Genomic DNA, 19,000 nt, shown 5'->3' with positions numbered 1-19,000 from the left:
AAAATCTCACCTTTGCTCCAGTGTCCCCCACTCCACGTAAACCCATTGGTCCCGGGGGTCCTGGTAATCCTCGAGGTCCCTAGATGGCATGATAAGGGAGAGAGTGAGCAACTTTGTTTGCAGTATTTGAGAGAAAGAAAAAGGAAAGAAAGAAAGAAAGAAAGAAAGAAAGAAAGAAAGAAGGAAGGAAGGAAGGAAGGAAGGAAGGAAGGAAGGAAGGAAGGAAGGAAGGAAGGAAGGAAGGAAGGAAGGAAGGAAGGAAGGAAGGAAGGAAGGAAGGAAGGAAGAAGAAAGAAGGAGAGAAAGAAAGAAAGAAAGAAAGAAAGAAAGAAAGAAAGAAAGAAGAAAGAAAAGAAAGAAGAAAAAGGAAAAGGAGAGAGAGAGAAGAAAAGGAGAGAGAAGAAAGGAAAGGAAGAGGAGGGAAGGAGGGGAGAGGGAGGGGAAGAGAGGGAAGGAGAGGAAGGAGGAGAGGAGAAGAAGAGAGGAAGAGGAGAGGAGAGGAGAGAGAGACGAGGAGAGGAGAGGAGAGGAAAGGAAAGGAAAGGAAAGGAAAGGAAAGGAAAGGAAAGGAAAGGAAAGCAGACAAGGAAAGGAAAGGAAAAGAAGGAGGAGAGGAGAGAAGAGGAGAGGAGAGGAGAGGAGAGGAAAGGAGAGGAAAGGAGAGGAAAGGAGAGGAAAGGAGGAGAAGGAAGAAAGAAGGAAGGGAAGGGGAGGGCAGATGGAGGCAAAAAGGGGGAGAGAGAGAAAGGAATGATGAAGGGAGGGCAAGAAGAAGGAAACAAGGAGAAAGGGAGGGAAGGCAGGGAAGAAGGAAAGAGATAAAAGCAATGCCCAAACTTACAGCCACACCAGGATAGCCATCGCCTTTAAGTCCTGGAGCACCCACTGGTCCTCGAGGGCCTTGGGCACCCTGGATAAATTCCAACACCAGGTGATATCATAAGACTAAACTGTGGGATACTGGGTAAAACGTGAGCACACTACCAACTCAATATGCCAAAAGTAGATTTCATACATGCAAAAGGAATGATTTGGAAATGTTTAGAAGGAAATCCTACCACATATGGTAACTCATTATCTCCTCATAAGTCTTACTCCTTGTATGTGGTGGGAATCATGAAATGCATGTAGGAAATAATATATGTGAACCATTACTGAGTGCTCTATAGAAAACACATTTCATAGGAATTAGAAGATAGCTGGTTGCTGATATTTTAATTTTTTAAATTATGTATTTTTACTGCAGCATACATCAGGAATAGGTATAAAAATGAGAAAATTTAGTAAGCATCCTGTAAGAAAAAGGGTAAAAAAGAATACATAGCAAAATTTGAAGTGTAAAGTAAGATAACTGAATGTTATTTATTACTATGGGCCTCAATAGGGCCCAAGTAACATGGGGAATTAATAAGCCCAAATAAAAAACTAAAACAGGCTGTGTTAAAAAAAAGTTATAAAAGGCCAGGACACAGAGTTAGTGGTTCATATTTTGAGACCTAGGAAAACGTTGTAAGTATTGCTTTATCGTGATAAACTTAGACATCAAAAACTTTCAGTAGTAACTACTGGCCTCTGGTATAAAGGATAGAGAAATGTGCTTATTGCCTCTTGAACAAGTGTTTTGAGATGTGTGCTCTCTACAAATGGAAATTAAAGACATTTTTGGTGAAAGTAAAATGGAGAGGGAGAAAGAAAAAGAAAAATGAGGAAGACACACCTAGAAGTTTTATTCAATATAAGTCTTTGGCACTTATTTAAAACTTGTAATATTCCTTTTATACTACATTCCATTGCTACTATGATAACTCTTGCAATGGCCCTTTTGTCAGTACATATCAATTATTTTTGACTTTTACATTAGGAAGAAACTCTATTAATAGACAGACCTTTGTTTTCCAAGATTGGAAAAAGTAGCAGAACTCTCGATACTTTGCTTATATGATAGCAAACCCTGAAATCAAACTGCCATTTTTCTAATTCAAAATGTTGGCCAAAATCCCAATTCTCCAAAATGTTCATAATTCTACTCCTATGCAAGAATGATTGATTGGACAGGGAGGAAATCTGCATACCCTTTAAACAGTAAGAAAGTTAAAAGTGTTTTGAAAACCATGAAGGCAACAACCGTTTTTATGGGTTTTTTTTTTATTGATTAAGGTATTACGTATGTGTCCTTATCCCCCCCATTGTCCGCCACCCCCCACTCATGCAATAACTGTTTTTTCCTATTAAATCTAAGAGACTGGTTTTACATGATTAACCTTCTTAAGAAGGATCATGTTCAGAACACATGTGGTCACTTACTAAAACTGAATTTACTATTTATCATCCACAGAAATCCGAGATGACTGCATACAGCTGTTATGACAGAGAACAAGAGCAAGGTCTTCTGGAGAGGTGAGCTTTGGTGTACCTCCAAGTACAGGAAACTGGTCACTTCTCAGAAGCAATCTATTATGCTATTCCAACCGTGTTTAAATTAAGGTTAAAGCTTTAAGCAGCCACATGGGATATGTCCCAAAATAAGATGTCCGTTTCTCTCCATGCTTACACAAGGAGCAGGCCCACAACAAAAAGCAATAACTGCTCCCTGGTTAAGTTGAAAGATTGGAATAAAAATTCGCTTTCAGTTTTTCTTTAGACATGCCAAGCCTATAACAGATTGTCAGCAGCTGTTATCATTTAGCCTCTGGCACCCACACTGGGGGGTGGGGGGACATTAAAACATGAATAGTTTATAAACTTTTTTTTTTTCCTAGAGAACTTTATCTTCGCTTCTGCAAACATTTTAGTTAGCTTGTTACTTCTAATGTTCACAGGAATATCAGGATATGGGGAGAAGAGAAGTGCTCCTTCTCAGGTTTTTATTTTGGACTCCTCACAACATACTTTTCGATGGAATATTGCCACTTGGCCTCTTTGCACTGGATTCAAGAAAATGTCGTGCAAAGTGATTCAATTTTAAGTGTCTCTCATTCAACATAAATCAGGGAAGAAATCTTAATCTTATGTTTTAAAATGGGCTTTCGGGGGGGGCGGGACTGGGAGTTCTCTGAGGTAATACACAAAAACTTATTTAATGTGACAAAATTTCCATCAGGCATTTAACCCCCCAAATGCTTAAAGACCCATATATTAGAGAAGAAGGACAGAAAGAGCATCTTTAGAGGACAAGGGATTTGAAAATGCTTGGAGGGAGGAGGCAATAAGTTTACTAGCACCAAAAATACTAGCACCAATAATGTCCAATGATCATCAGTAGAAAATAAGGTGGGGCTTATAAACCCTAACTGCATATTTAATTGGACTTTATTTCTATGGAAAGGAGTAAGTAGAAAGAAGCAACTATAAATCATAAACTTAGGAATACACAGGTCCAGGAAGTTATCAAACAGTATAAAAATGATCACCCAAATGTTCTTGATCAAGGTCGTATCTATAGTTTTAATTATGAAATTTGGATTTTCTCCTGGAGTTGTACATAACTTGGGTTCCTATGTGCCTCAAAGTCTGGGAAGTAAGGTTATCATCTTGTTCTGGTTTGTCTGGGACTTTCTGTTTCAGCTTGAACCTCCCACATCCCTGGAACCTCCTCTGTCTCCAATAAACCAGAAGATTGTCACCCTAGCAAGGATGACTGTTAACGTGATTAAGAAAAATGATGCCAGGATCCTCCTTGGCCTTCAGAAAGAACCCCTACAATTTATATCAGTATATAATAGGTTTTGCATTATATTTCAAAGATGGTTCTAAGTTCTGTTTTTTTGGCCCAGCCGGTGTGGTTCAGTAGTTGAATATCAACCTATGATCCAGGAGGTTATGGTTCGATTCCCAGTCAGGAGGCAGCCAATCAATTATTCTTATCATTGATGTTTCTATCTCTCTCTCCCACTCCCTTCCTCTCTGAAATTACACACACACACACACACACACACACACACACACACACACACATACACACATACACACACACACACTTTTTTTTTTTGAAGTTTGAAAATCACTGATGTTAGTACTTGAACCCTTTTGTCTTGAAGAGACAATTTGATAGAACTGAAGCCAGCTTCAAAGCTACATAACATGCTACTCATTTACTGAGTGCTGATTGTGGAGCCCTGAAGCCTGTGTGAACACAGGGATGTGCTTGTTGCCATTTGGAATGTTAAATATTGCTGCAGTGCTGGGCTTTGCTGCCATGGAAAAATAGAAATGACTACTTAAAGCTGTCTTCCATAATTATTTGCATTCTCATCTAAAATAACTCAGAAAGATGGATGGCACTTAGGAAAAATAAATGATCCTCTGATTTATGAAAAATAAATGATCTGTTGAGTTGTTTTTTTTACTACAGGGAATAGTGTATTCTTATATTTGAGTTCAACAGCATCCTGGAAGTAGAACTATCTCCGTCATCAACTTATGATGCGTTAAATCTACTTTCATTCTCTCACATACAGAAAAAATAAAAATAAAAGAACATAAATAAAGCCTACCTTTGGTCCTCGAATAGCAATGCCAGGTTCTCCTTTAAATCCAGGCACTCCAGGTCCTCCTCTATCTCCCTGGACATTTCAAATAATGTTCAGAGTTTCAGACTTTAGGTTGCATGAGAAACCACAATGGCAGGGGGCAAAAAAAGTGGTTTGTAAAGGGCCTAATTTACCACTATCAGATCTTGAGAGAGAACATTCTTCTAATATACTGGAGGGGAATTTCATATCCTAAGTAAATAAAAGCTGTCAGTAAAAACTACTAAGCTGGTTTAGAGAAAGGCCACTGAAATAAGAGGTGGCTAACTTGACACAAATGTTTAGGCTGTGAATGTCTGGGGATGCTCTCAAATCTGAGTGGATTTCTTTTCTGTCACACTTCCTGATTATAAATCCTAGAAGATTCTTCTGAATAAATGCAGGAAATTCTTACCTGCTCTAAGGTCTTGAATTTGGGGGAGGTAATTCAAGGTGAAGTGACAAGTTCAAGACCAGGAACAGAAATCTGGTTTCTAATCTTATATTTGCTGCTGGCCTTCAGTTTGCTTAATTGTCATAAATCAGGGTTGAACTACATAACAGCTTGGGTTCTTCCAAAACTAAAATTCTAGCTGACTGGTATCATGAATCCCGCCCCCTCCTTCCCAATTGTCTAAGAAAAAAGAAAAAAATATATTCCCAAGAATGCATACCTTTGGTCCAGGTGGTCCAGGAATTGATGCTCCAGGAATCCCAATAGGGCCCATAACCCCTGGATCACCCTAAAAGCAGAGAAAAATGCTTATTACATTTCAAGCAAAAGAAAACTATATACAGGAATTATATTAGGAAAAACATAGAAATGTGTTCAAAGCATTTTTAAAAAGCATGACCTGTCTATTTTACAGACCAATGTGAAATATTTTTACATCTTTGTTAAACCATGACTAAAGTTATTTATGATTAAGATTTCACTGCCTTTCATAAATGTACTCAACTAATTCCTGAGTATTAGGAAAATTTTATCTCTTGTGCATCCTTTTATTAGCTAATAAAAATTATACACTTTATGGTGCTTCCCTTTTGTCATAGGCCAGGGCAGTCAGAGAAAAATATTTGTTCAATTATAACAATTATCTTCAGCATAAGTTTTGGGGTATACTTGGTCAATGAATAATGTTTCTTATAGTTTATAACTTTTTCCTTTGTTATTTTGTTATGTTGCCCATAGTATGTCAGTCTTCCATTGTAAGTTGTCACATATCCCATCTTAGAAGTAGACAGCTTATGATAAAAAATTATTTTCAAATAGAAAAATTAAAACATTTCTCAATAATATTTGGTATCTCAATATTGAGTCTCAATAAAGACTCAGTTTGAAATAGCAAGCAGTATCTTTGTCCCACCAAATTCCCCATCACCAGAGGAATTTGGCAAAATATAGAATCCAGGGTTTCAGTCCCAGAGATATTTTAAAAAAATTTTTCCCAACTCTAGTTGACATTCAATATTATGTTAGTTTGAGATGTACAGCATAGTGGTTAGACATTTATAAATTTATAAACTGATTGCCCCAATAACTTTACTACCCAACTGGCACCATACATAGTTATTACAATATTGTTGGCTGTATTCCCTATGCTGTTCTTTACATCCCGTAGCTGTTTTGTAGCTGCCAGTTTGTACTTCTTTATCCCTTCACCATTTTCATCCAGCCCTCCAACCCACCTCCCATCTACCCACCATCAGTCAGTTCTCTATGAGTCTGTTTCTATTTTGCTTATTTATTTTGTTTTTAAATTTCACATATAAGTGAAATCATATGGTATTTGTCTTTACCTGTCTGACTTATTTCACTTAGCATAATACCCTCTACATTCATCCATGCTGTCACAAATGGTGAGATTTCATTCTTTGTAATGGCTGAGTAATATTCCATTGTATGTATATTCCACATCTTCTTTATCTGGTTGTCTACTGATGATCAGTCCCAGATATTTTAATTCAATAGATCTAGGGGCTGAATATGAATTCAATAGATCCAGAAATATGAATTTTTATGAGTCATCTCTGGTGATTCTGATGTAGGTATTATTACCTTCCCAAAACACACTATGCAAAACAATTATCATTAAAAGAGAGTGCACAATTCCTACAAGGTGTTTAAAATGACCCATTTGGCATTATTAGAAGATAATATTAGGACTACACTATATATTTTTATCTCATCTTTTAAATTTTCAATTATTTAGATAAACCTATGACATTAATATGATAGTTTATGAATTAAAATTATAATTAAAAATAAACAAAACTATATTGGAGTATGGGCAATATTTTTTTTACTATAGAGATGCAAATCAAACAGTTTAGAAACTGCTGATATAGAACAGGTGCAGCAAACTGCAACCTGTGGGCCAAATCCCACCTGCCATCTGGCTTTGTACAGCCAGGGGCTAAAAATGGCTTTCACATTTTTAAATGATTGTTTAAAAATAGTGTATATAATATATTCAATGTTTCTCCTTGGCCTGCAAAGCCTATAATATTTACTACCTATACATCTACCAAAAAATTTGCCTCCTCCTGCCCTGGCCAGTGTAGTTGGAGCATTGTCCCATATAGTAACTATGAGTTCAATTCCTGGTCAGAGGACATACCTAGGTCGTGGGTTCGATCCCCAGTGGGGCACATATAGGAGGCAATCAGTGAATGTTTTCTCTCACATCTATGATTCTCCCTCTCTCCCCCTATCTTCCCTATTCTCCCTCTTCCTCTCCCCACCCCGCATTCTCCCTCCCTTCCCCTACCTTTCTCTCTAAAATCAGTAAGCATATCCTCCATGAGGATTTAATAAAAGAAAAAAAAGTTTGCTTCCTCCTGCCTTAAAAAATGAACTATTCTAAGATCATGAACTGACCATTTGATCTCCTGCCTCCTTTGGGAGAGTCACTGGTAATGACTCCTGCCCTGAGCCACAGCTGAGGCCTCCTGCTCAGTCCCTAAAATGTTGGACCGCTGAGCACACTGGCCTACTGGGGCCCAGATTATGCCAATGCATGTATGTGCCCACCCTTAATTCCAAAGCTACAAGGCAATGGCACATGACACACCAGGATTCTGGCAAAAGATAACCACCCAGTTCAGTCCTATGGCAAAGAAATAAAACATTAACCTGTTAAATTTTTCACTAAGACCAGGACAAAATTATGCTTCCAGATTTAATCTACTCAACTTTTTTTAAAAGAGGCCAATTACTATACTTTTAAATACATAATTATATACCTAGGAGGTATACATTTTTAAAGACCCTGTATTAAGATTTGATTGTGCTTTCAAATACAGCAGTTCTTCATCAAAAAAGAGCTTTATTTAAAAATACAGAAAAATATTCACTTTGAATAAGAGTAACAGACATAAAGAGTAGTCACTGTTATTAATAGTAATATAACACATTTCTTATAAAGTGGGATTTCTCATCATGTGCTGCCTGAACTACCTGCAGTAGAAGGCACTTATTTAAGAAAATCATATTGCTGGTGCCCCTTCACCTACTTAGATCTCTGGGCATGGTGCCAAGAAATATGGATTTGTAACAAGCTCTTTGGGGGATACTGAGGGACACTAGTCTATTGCTGTGCAAAGCTTTTTAGGTTGATGTAGTCCCATTTGTCTTTTTTTTTATTTTGTTTCTCTTGCCCTGGGAGATGTATCGGTGAATATTCTGCTACGTAAGATGTCTGTGATTTTACTGCCTATATTTTCTTCTAGGATTTTTATGGTTTCATAACGTACATTTAAGTATTTTATGCATATTGAGCTTATTCTTGTGTATGGTGTAAATTGGTGGTCTAGTTTCATTTTTTAGCACGTACCTGTCCAGTTTTCCCAACACCATTTATTAAAGAAACTATCTTTACTCCATTGTATGCTCTTGCCTTCTTTGTCAAATAGTAATTGACCATAATGGCATTGGTTGATTTGGGGGTCTCTGTTCTGTTCCATTGATCTATATGCTTGTTCTTGTGCCAATACAAGGCAGTTTTGATTACAGTGGCTTTGTAGTATAGTTTGATATAAAGAAACCATCCTCAAAATGTAAAGGGAGCCCATTTTATGGGAGAACATATTTGCCAATAATAAGGGGTTAATTTCCAAAATATACAAAGAACTCATACAACTCAGCAGGAGGAAGACAACCCAATTAAAAAATGGTCAAAGCACCTGAATAACCATTTCTCCAAAAAGGACATACAGATGGCAAACAAACATATGAAAAAATGTTCAACATCACTAATCATCAGAGAGATACAAATTAAAACGACAATGAAGTGTCACCTCACACTTGTCAGAATGGCTACCATCAACAAATTAACAAATGACAAGTGCTGGTGAGGATGTGGAGGAAAGGGAACCCTAGTACACTGCTGGTGGGAATGCAGACTGGTGCAGCCACTATGGAAAATAGTATGGAGGTTCCTTAAAAAATTAAAAATGGAATTGCCATTTGACCCAGTGACCCCACTTCTAGGAATATATCCTTAAAAAAATGGAAAAACCAATCAGAAAGAATATGCGCACCCCTATGTTCATACATTGTAGCATTACTTACAATAGCCAAGATCTGGAAACAGCCAAGTCCCCATCAGTATATTAGTGGATAAAAAAGCCGTGATACATTTGCCCAATGGAACAATAGGCCGCTGTGAAAATGAAGGCTCTCTTACCCTTTGAGACAGCATGGATGGACCTGGACAATATCATGCTAAGTGAAATAAGCCAGTCAGAGAAAGACAAAAATCACATGATCTCACTAATATGTGGATTCTAAGGAATAAAATAAATTGACAAACGAGAGGACCACAGACATGGAAGCATAAAACCGACTGATGATCTCACAGGGAAGGCAGGAAGGAGGGCAGGAAGAGATTAACCAAAGAATTCATAAGCGTATATGCATAGCTCATTGGCACAAACAGTAGGCAGGTGAAGGCCTGTGTGGGGATGGGAAATGGGTGGAGGGCAGCAAAGGGAAGAATGTGGGAGACACCTGTAATATTCTCAATAATAAAAGTTTTTAAAAAAAGATTCACTGGTCTACGAGGGATGCTTTGTTTTGTACCTGCTCTCATCTTGCGAGTACCATTTTTTTTTAGTTGTTCTTTAATAGCCTGGTCCTTATCTCTTTTTACAATTAGCATCTTCCTAGAGGCCTGAACTCTTTTAGGTTTGCCATTTCTGTTTCCCGACACATCCAAATGATCTCAATATTCTCTCTTGCTAAGTCAGAACACATACCTAATTGCTTGCCTCACAATTTCCTTTACTTCTCCCTCAGCTTCCTGTCCTGGATAGTTTATCAGAAATAAATATCTCTCCTTATTTCACATTTCACAGTATTGATTTTGCTCTCTCTAAATAACTGCATTATTGAACTCTCACTATGTGCCAGGAACTGTGCTGAGCATTTTATTAACGGTTTTAATCTTCCCAACAACCCTGTGAAATAGATACTATTATTATTTTTTTTCTGTGGTTGAAACAATTGGCCCGGAAGGTTCTGGGGAGGGGCAGGATAAGAATCCTACTCTCCTGCCTTCTGTAGCCCTGCTCGTCATCCCCTCTGCACTGCCTCTCAGTCTAGGACCTTGTAAGTTGTTCAGCAAAGCAAGATGCCAGAGAATTGGTATCTCCTAACTTTATCACAACTTCTGAATATTTGATTGTTAGTAGAGAGGACTGCAGGTTCTCTCGCATAAATATTCCAATGAAGAGTACATATTTTATGCAATCTCTTTATTCCATTCTATTGCGGTCTGGAATAGTATATTTCCTAAAGCCTTTTTCATTTAGGAGTTCTTGGTTTGTATTTGTTAAGGAGGAAATTGGAAACCAAATTTGCAGTAGAAATCTAATATTCTATTAAAACCAGACACAATTACAAGCTCCCCAAAGCAAAAGTCAGAGTATAAAAACCTTACCTTTGGCCCTTCGGGTCCCGGAAATCCTCTCTGTCCGTGATTTCCTTTGCTCCCTTTCTTTCCTTCATCACCCTGACAAAGTAATTAGAAGAATATACTTGTATTAACAAACCCTCCTCAACCATATAGCAACCATATCAGGGCCACATTCTTTTTAAAAATATATATATTTTATTGATTTTTTTTTTTTTTTTTTTTTACAGAGAGGAAGGGAGAGGGATAGAGAGTTAGAAACATTGATGAGAGAGAAACATCGATCAGCTGCCTCCTGCATACCCCCTACTGGGGATGTGCCTGCAACCAAGGTACATGCCCTTGACCGGAATCGAACCTGGGACCCTTCAGTCCCCAGGCCGACGACGGTCTATCCAGTGAGCCAAACCGGCCAGAGCCACACTCTTAACTAATGCCAGTTTTAAAGTGATGTGCCCCAAGCCCAGCTCAGTCACACAGGTTTTGTTGATGTTCTTGAGCATATTGGGTACTTCAGAATTGTTCAGTCTTCACCATTTATCCAATATGATATAATAAGAAAAATCTAAGTTCAGTGTCCTTCTTTGGGGACCTTTGTTTGAATTCACAGTTCTTTTGCACCCTTGGCCTATTAACAGGTGGTTCTTCAGCTTCCATGCTATTTCAGCTTTAAAACATAAAATGAGATATTTTTCAAATTCAGCCCCATTTATTTCTCCACTAGAGGCCCGGTGCACAAAAATTTGTGCACTTGGGGGGGGGGGGAAGGAGGGGTTCCTCAGCGCCTAGAGCCCGGCCTGTGCCCTCTCGCAGTCTGAGACCCCTCAGGGGATGACCACCTGCTGGCTTAGGCCTGCTCCCCGGGGGATTGGGCCTAAGATGGCAATCAGACATCCCTCTGGCAGCCCGGCAACCCTCGGGGGATGTCTACTTGCCAGCAGGGAGCAGGCCTAAACTGCAGTCGGACATCCTTAGTGCTGCTGAGGAGGCAGGAGAGGCTCCCACCACCACTGCTGTACTGGCAGCCATCAGCCTTGTGGCTGAACAGAGCTCCTCCCATGTGAGAGCGCCCTGATCACCAAAGGGCAGCTCCTGCATTGAGCATCTGCCCCCTGGTGGTCAGTGTGTGTCATAGTGACCAGTCATTCCCAGTCCTTCTGCTGTTAGGGTCAGTTTGCATATTACCCTGTTACTATATAGGATAGAGGCCTGGTGCACGGGTGGGGGCCGGCTGGTTTGCCCTGAAGGGTGTCCCGGATCTGGGTGAGGGTCCCGCTTGGGTGCCTGGCCAGCCTGGATGAGGGGATGATGGCTGTTTGCAGCTGGTCACACCCCCTTCAGGGTGGGGGTCCCCACTGGGGTGCCTGGCCAGTCTGGGTGAGGGGCTGAGGGCTGTTTTCAGGGTGGCGGGTGACTGAAGCTCCCAACCTCTCCTTTTTTTCTTTTTTTTTTAATTCTGGGATTTATTTACCTTCTATGGCTGTCACTGGAACTGAGAGCCGGCTTTGGCTCTAAGGCTCGGCTCCAGCTCTGAGTCCTCGGCTGCTGAAAGCAGGTATCTGGGTTTGTTTGGCTTCTATAATTGAAACACTGTTACAGCTCCAGCTCCGAGGCCGGCTGGCTGAAAGCAGGTTTCTGGAGTTTGTTTAGCTTCTCTAATTGCAACATTGTTTCTTAGAGTGCAGCTCAGAGGCTGGCAGCGGCAGGCGGGGAACCTTGGCTTCCTCCATCACTGGAGCAAGCAAGCCTCCTGTTCGCTTCAGCTGCCTGGCTGCTGGCCGCCATCTTGGTTGGCAGTTAATTTGCATATCACCCTGATTAGCCCATGGAAAGGGTAGTGAAGTTATGGTTAAATTACCATGTTTGTCTGTTATTAGATAGGATAGGGAGTATAGTTCTTTCTCCCAAAGGAGACTGATAACTCTGTTGGTAGAAAGATATGTGGGCATGAACATGGGGCAGAGCTAGAAACTTGCTACTCCTGTTCCCCAGCCTGGTTGCCCACTGTCACTCCCCCAGAAAAACTGTTTCATCTTCATTCAGAAACCTCCCAGCATTTCTTCTCCTATAGCCTTCCATAAACCACAGATCACCTCAATGCCACAAATCCAGTGGCCTCTCTTTCCAATGCACATTGTCCTTGCTTGGGGGGTGGCATGTGCCACCCTTTGAAACTCTTTCTCCTTGGTTTCCCTAACATGGTAACTCTTCTGCTTATCTTTCTCCTGCTCTGAATATTCTTTCTCCAGCTACTGTATACCATGAAATTCAAACCTCAGCTCTGTTTCTCACAGATATCATTCATTCTTACAGCTTCAGTTATTAATTCATAGGTCTATGTCCCAAAAGTGCATTCTAGAATACATTAGTTCTCTTGAACGTTAGTAAGCAAGAATTTCTATAAGTATTTTTGAATGATGTTAATTAAAAAGATATTCTCTGTCCGCATCCCCTTCCCCTCGCCCCCAAAGATCTTATAATCTGGTAAGTCAATAAATAAAATTGTTTGAAATCTACAAATATATTTAAATTTCAAATTCTCACACTTAAGGGTAAGGACTCAATTTTAGCCAGTATTTTTCAAGACATAAACTTCTTAAGCAATCAATTACTATTTTAATACAATTATAGAGTACTAATAAGTGTAGAGATTTTACTTTTACTTCCCTCATATTGAATTCTTCAAAAGCTTTATATGGGCATTGGTGACTCTACATAAAAACTGCAGGGACATCTGGCACCTTAGAGCTGTGCGTTATGTCACTAATGGTCCTACTGATGAATTTATATATTCTTGTCATGACATATAAAGATGACATTCACTAGCATTTCTACAATGTGTAAAATAAATTTATTCCATGTTGTGAAAGTAAAATTGCCACTTAATAAGGTGATATTTCTTATTACTGTGTGAAACTCCATAAATAAAGAAAATTTATGGGCTTTCAGGTCTCAAGGGTGTATCTCAAGCCTACTTTTCCCTTCCTATGTGTTTTTAAATTCAGTCTGGCTATTTATTAAGAAAAACCTGTGTTGAACTCTTTATATAAGCTGGGTCTTATAATAGATGTTAGGAAATAAAAATGAATAATACATACTTGCTTTCTTCCAGAGCTCACAGGCTAGTATCCATAACTTTAAGCCAGAAGTAAACACATTTGACAGAGCAAGAATAACAATCAGGTTTTTCCTAAGTTGGCTCCTTAGTATCAGGACCAGAACACAGGCAGTCTGCTTCCCCAGCACTGTCAACTCCATACCTTGGAGCCAGGTTGTCCTTTTCCAGGTGCTCCCTCTGGGCCTCTTGTTCCTGGAAGCCCCGCTTCTCCCTGGAGGAAATGATACTGATGTCTTAGCTGACCCTTTGTAGACAGTATATATCAGCCCACCTTGTCTCTTCTCATGGCCAGTGGGTTCTCTGCTGAGACCCTCCAAAGCAGGCCCGACCTTAACTCTACTCTCAAAATTAATTTGGAAATTTACCAACTTGAATAAATTAATATCAAACTCTAGTTTAGCTCAGAGCAGTTGGAAATATCATGAAAAAGGCCAATTTATTCGCTGATTTCTTTTGCCTCATCATTCACATTTGGTGGTTTGTATTTTTTTTTTAAGAAAACAAGAAAGATCTTCAGCCTTCCATCTGCTGATTTCACTACTTATATTGAAAAATGAGTATTTCACATATCTACTCAAAGTGCTTTAGGAAATCTTTATAATGGCCTTACTTCCTGAATACATTTGCAGATGCTTCTTTTAGAGGGGGAAAAAAAGGTGTTTTTCTCTAAGTTTAAATGAAAGTCCTTTCTAGGAATCCCAGAAAGACTAGGTCATTGGAGAATGCCATGTCCAAAACACTGAGAGAAGGCAGAAGGTGTGAAACACTACTTTTCTTTTGTCTTCGTGCTCTCTTTCTCTCTGGAGCCAGTGAACAAGGAAATTTAGACTTGTAGCTTGTTGTTGTTTTTTAAGACTAAGTTTGTCCTGGATGGTTTAATTTGAGGTCCTGCAGGACCAAGGTATAGTGTAGTTCAGTAGTTTTTACCCTGGGGAATATGGAAATGTAGTTACCTTCTTCCCAGCAGCTCCATCTTCCCCTGGCACTCCTGGCAGTCCTTGGAGCCCTACTGAGCCTGGCTCCCCCTAGTGGATAAGCAAAGATTTTATTTCCCAGGAGTTCATGTTTATCATGCACCCCCATTTTGCAGTACCTGCAATTAGATATATCTTATAGTGTCTGAGAAAAGCCTCTAAGCTGAAAAATCTAAATAGTAATTATTAATAATCAAACTATTTGACCTTGGGCAAATTACTTAACCTCTCTGGGTCTCAGTTTTGGATTATGTTGTTTGTTATTGGTTGAATTGACCCCAAAAAAGATACATTGAAGTCTTAAGCCGTGGTACTTGTGAATGTGACCTTTTTCAGAAATAGGGTCTTTCCAGATGCGATCAAGTTAAGATGAGGTCATTAGCGTGGGCCCTAATCCAGTATGACTGGTGTCCTTATAAAAAAAGGAAAACACCATGTGAAGATAAGACGCATAGGGAGAATACCATGTGGCAACGGCGGCAAAGATTAGAGTGATATAGCTACAAGCCAAGGGATGCCAAGGGTTGGCCACCACAAGCTAAGAAGCAAAGAAGGATTCTTCCCTACAGGTTTTGGAGGAGGGATGGCCCTGCACACATTTTGATTTTTTTTTCTAGTCCCCAGAACTATGAGACAATAAATCCTATTGTTTTTAAGCCACACAGTTTGTCGTACTTTGTTACAGCAATCCTGAGAAATGAATATAAAAGTAACATGAAAAAATTGGGGACTTAACATCACTTCCAGCTCTAATGCTCAACAATTCTACTTGGTTTCAAGTTAATTTATGATTAATAATAAGTTTTTTAATATATTCAGAGAAAACACATGCCATTTCAAACAGTATAAAAGTGTCCTTACTACATTTATTACAAGCAAAATATATTAAAAATAATTGAGGGGCATTTCAACTAAACCAAACTAAAAAAGCTACTGAAAAAAAAGTACAGTGAAATTATTCTATGATTGGGAATCCATGTATGTAGACAGCCAACTGTATGCATTCTTCTATATTATTTTATGTAAGGCACTTAAATCTCCAAAAATTTGATGTCTATGGAGGTCTTGGAACCAATACCCCCAACAGATACCAAGGGACAACTTGCTTTAGGGGAAGTCAAAAGTTGTTTGAGGGAGTCCACACCCTTATGTTTCACATTGTTCAAGGGTCACCTTAAATTCAAAAAACATGCAAGTTGAGATAAGAGTTACGTAAAAGCAAGGGAAACAAATAGCATGTTGACATATAAAATTACTGGGTAACAGAAGTGGGCTGAACATACTTTAGATTTAGGGAATGGATTGCTTAAAAAATCATAAAACAAAGTAGCCTTTACTGAAATCCTAACTACTAGGTGCTTTGTTTTATAATATGGCAGGAGATAATGTTCTAAAGAATCGCTCTGTGCTAAAATAGAGCCTGTGCTGCTAATAAATGAATAAGTAAATAAATAAAACAAGCAGCAGTCATTACAATAAACCTATTTTGGTTTTTCTTTAACAATAAAAGTTATACTGAGCATCAGACCCTTTTCTGAATAAACACTACACTGGTAAAGAAAGGAACAGTTAGATGACACATGCATGATCTATATTTCATTTGGATATAAATGAAACTTTACATAATAACACATAAGTCATCTAAATGCTTCTGAGCAGCATGGTCAACTCACCTTTGGACCTTGTACTCCAATCCCCATTGGTCCTCTAGGGCCTGGAGGTCCTAGCAGGCCTATTTCTCCCTAATAAGGAAAGAATATTTGAAGAGTATTTGACTAAGGCAGCAAAATAAAAACAACATACTCCTTCTTTGGTCTCCTAAGAGTTGTCTTATATCAACAAAATAAGAGAACACTGAGCTTCATGTGCTCAATTCATATATATATACTTTACCCCATCACCTTTGGACTGTGGAAAGATCTGGCTTAAAGTATAGGCTATGTAACATACTCAAAATTGATTGTAAGGACCCCCACCCCCCTTAAAGAGTCCCTGGAAATGATAGTTATATTCTAGAACAACTAAAATTGACACCTGAAAAGTCAAGATGACTGATGATCAAAAGCAGTATCATAACCAGAGAACAACCTGAGCTTCCGATGATGTGCCGCGAATCAGGCATCTCAAGGACAGTAACAGCAGTCTATTGAGCTGCTTCTCACATGGGCATCGCTAAGGAGTGGGCTTGAAGGTGAGACCTCTCAGAGAGGTATTTTATTTATTTAACAATGATTGATGATTTTTTGAAGCAACATTAAGGATAGCTAATTAGAAATAGGTATCAAACCTTTCCCCAAGGGATAAATAATAATTCTAATTTAGGAGATAATTTGATTCCTGTTTATAGAAAATGTTTATTTGTTGGGTCATTTCTGACTCCATATCTTTAACTAGCTGTTTTAGCAGTTGGCCCTACTGTGGAAGTGCTGGTGAGAATAAAAATGAGTCAGTCCAAAGAGGCATGTAACCACAGGTAGTTCCTACTGATATTACTGCTTGAGATGCTAGAATAGGGTCTCATAAGTAAAAGTAACAAAGAAAACAATAAATGAAGATTGTTTAAATAAAGCTTCTAAGAGCATAAGGAATATATATTACATTTTCTACACCATTAGGATTATCAGTAAGATTTTACATTAAGTAGAGATCTCTGATTTTTAAGTGCATTACATCTGCTGCCTTCCAAATGCCTGCCCACTGCCCAAGAAACAGCCAGTATATTTATAGACATATGAAACTCCTTTTTCATTGAGAAAGTTACCTTGGAACCAGGTGAGCCCTGTCCTGGGGGTCCTTGAGGACCAGGGGGACCAATAGGGCCTTGGATTCCCTTTAAAATAAAAATAAAAAATTTAATAGTATTAGTGAAATTAAGAAGAAATGTGGGTAAGAGTTTCCAATCCTCTAAAGTGAGTTTAGTTCATGTCCCATAATGAATTACTAATAGTCAATATTAGTTGAATGGGATAGCAGAGGCTGCTAGGTGAATCATGAAATGCATTCTCCCTTCTCCCATGGTAAGAGAAATTTCAGCTGGCCCACATGGCTGCCTGGAATAAAGACCGTATTTCCCAGTTCCTGTGGCAGCCAGGTGTTGCCATGTGACTGGGTTCTGGCCAATGGAACGGGAATGGAAGGGATATGTGTAATTTCTGGTCCATGCTAAAGATAGATGCATGCCTCCTCCTCCCCTACACCCGTTTTCCAGTGGATGAAGTGAAGACATGGTGTTTTTCCCATGGAGGAAGAAAGCGCACCCTCAGGATGGCGGGCGGACAATAATGAAGAAGCTTGAAACCCTGATGAGCAGAGCCACCACGCCAACTTGGAGTTCTAAAGAAGAGCAATAACTCTTCATCTTGTTAACCCATTTCACACCTCAGTCACATGCTAGCAAACGAGCTGTACCAATTGGTATATATCAAGATGTTAAAATGAAGGTTTGACCTAGGTTGTAAGAAGCGATAGGCAGCAGACACTAAACTGATACATGTTCAAACATCTGACTCTCACTCATGTTGTAGGTATAAAAGGGGGAAGGAGACAGCATTAATAAAGTTCCTTGGAGAAAGGAGTCATGAAATTTTTTCTTTGGAGAAGATGAGAGGGGTTTAAGTTGCTTTGTTCGGTACCCCATTCGAGAAAGGGGGTAGCCACTTGAAGATCTTGACATTTTTTTAAACAAACAAAAAAAAGTGACTGAATTTTATTTTTTTAAGAGCCCTCTTTTGATTGAATATATTGGTTAATAAAGTTCTATAAATTACAATTCTATAATACATCATCTGTATATTCTATTATGTGTTCACCACCCAAAGTCAAGTCTCCTTACATCACCATTTATCCCCCCTTTACTCTCTTCTACCTTCCCCCTCCCCCTTTTTTCAGCCCCCCTTTCTCTCTGGTAATCACCATACTATTGTCTGTATCTATGAGCTTTTTGTTTTGTTTTGCTTATTCCCTTCACCTGTTTTACTCACAAGGGCCAGCATCTGACTCATGTCTAAGAAAGCTAAAGTGGACTTCCATAGTCCAGAAAGAGCTGGTGTGGGATCACCCTGAGCATCAGGCCTTGTGCAAAGGCCATGTGAGTTTTTTCTGTGGACGAGAGTAGACCTGGAGCTGTTTTGAGTACTGACCAAAAGGGTCTGAAAGAGTAATGGAACTCCAACAGAAAGAGTCGGTATAGAGTAAACCTCCAGAAAAGCAGAGGCTGATGGGAGAAATCGCTGGAGGAAGAGAGTCCTTTACCCATGTCCTAGGAGGAGCAAAAGCAGGGGCCAGTGCCAGATCCCCACAGGAAAGGGTGTCAAAATCAAAATCTGCCAAGACCAGAGGACCCAAAGCTATCTGACAATGGAGCAGTCAAGAAAGAATTTCTGTACTGAACCTCTCCTCCAGCCTTGACTCAGCCCGGAGGGAGGAGAAGCAGAGATCTTCCCATGGACCACAGGGTCTCCATGCAGCTCAGACCAGATGAGGAAA

The 19,000-nt window shown here is 39.3% G+C and overlaps 1 protein-coding gene across 2 annotated transcripts in view; it reads right to left on the bottom strand.

Annotated features, from left to right (window-relative positions):
* COL28A1 (collagen type XXVIII alpha 1 chain) overlaps positions 1-19,000 on the bottom strand; it is a 145,704-nt gene that overhangs the window by 63,753 nt on the left and 62,951 nt on the right. For both annotated transcript variants that reach the window (XM_036328086.1, XM_036328085.1), the window contains exons 17-25: positions 17,277-17,345; positions 16,189-16,257; positions 14,495-14,566; positions 13,684-13,752; positions 10,451-10,522; positions 5,183-5,251; positions 4,494-4,562; positions 842-910; positions 11-79 (exon numbers count right to left, since the gene is read on the bottom strand). In XM_036328086.1, coding sequence (XP_036183979.1) covers positions 11-79; positions 842-910; positions 4,494-4,562; positions 5,183-5,251; positions 10,451-10,522; positions 13,684-13,752; positions 14,495-14,566; positions 16,189-16,257; positions 17,277-17,345 — 627 coding nt within the window. The remainder of the gene's footprint in view (positions 1-10; positions 80-841; positions 911-4,493; positions 4,563-5,182; positions 5,252-10,450; positions 10,523-13,683; positions 13,753-14,494; positions 14,567-16,188; positions 16,258-17,276; positions 17,346-19,000) is intronic.

The sequence above is a fragment of the Myotis myotis genome, unplaced genomic scaffold (assembly GCF_014108235.1).
Source record: "Myotis myotis isolate mMyoMyo1 unplaced genomic scaffold, mMyoMyo1.p scaffold_m19_p_11, whole genome shotgun sequence".
Classification (NCBI taxonomy): domain Eukaryota; kingdom Metazoa; phylum Chordata; class Mammalia; order Chiroptera; family Vespertilionidae; genus Myotis; species Myotis myotis.
Note: the sequence above shows the minus strand (reverse complement) of the source record. Positions and strands in the feature narration are given on the sequence as shown.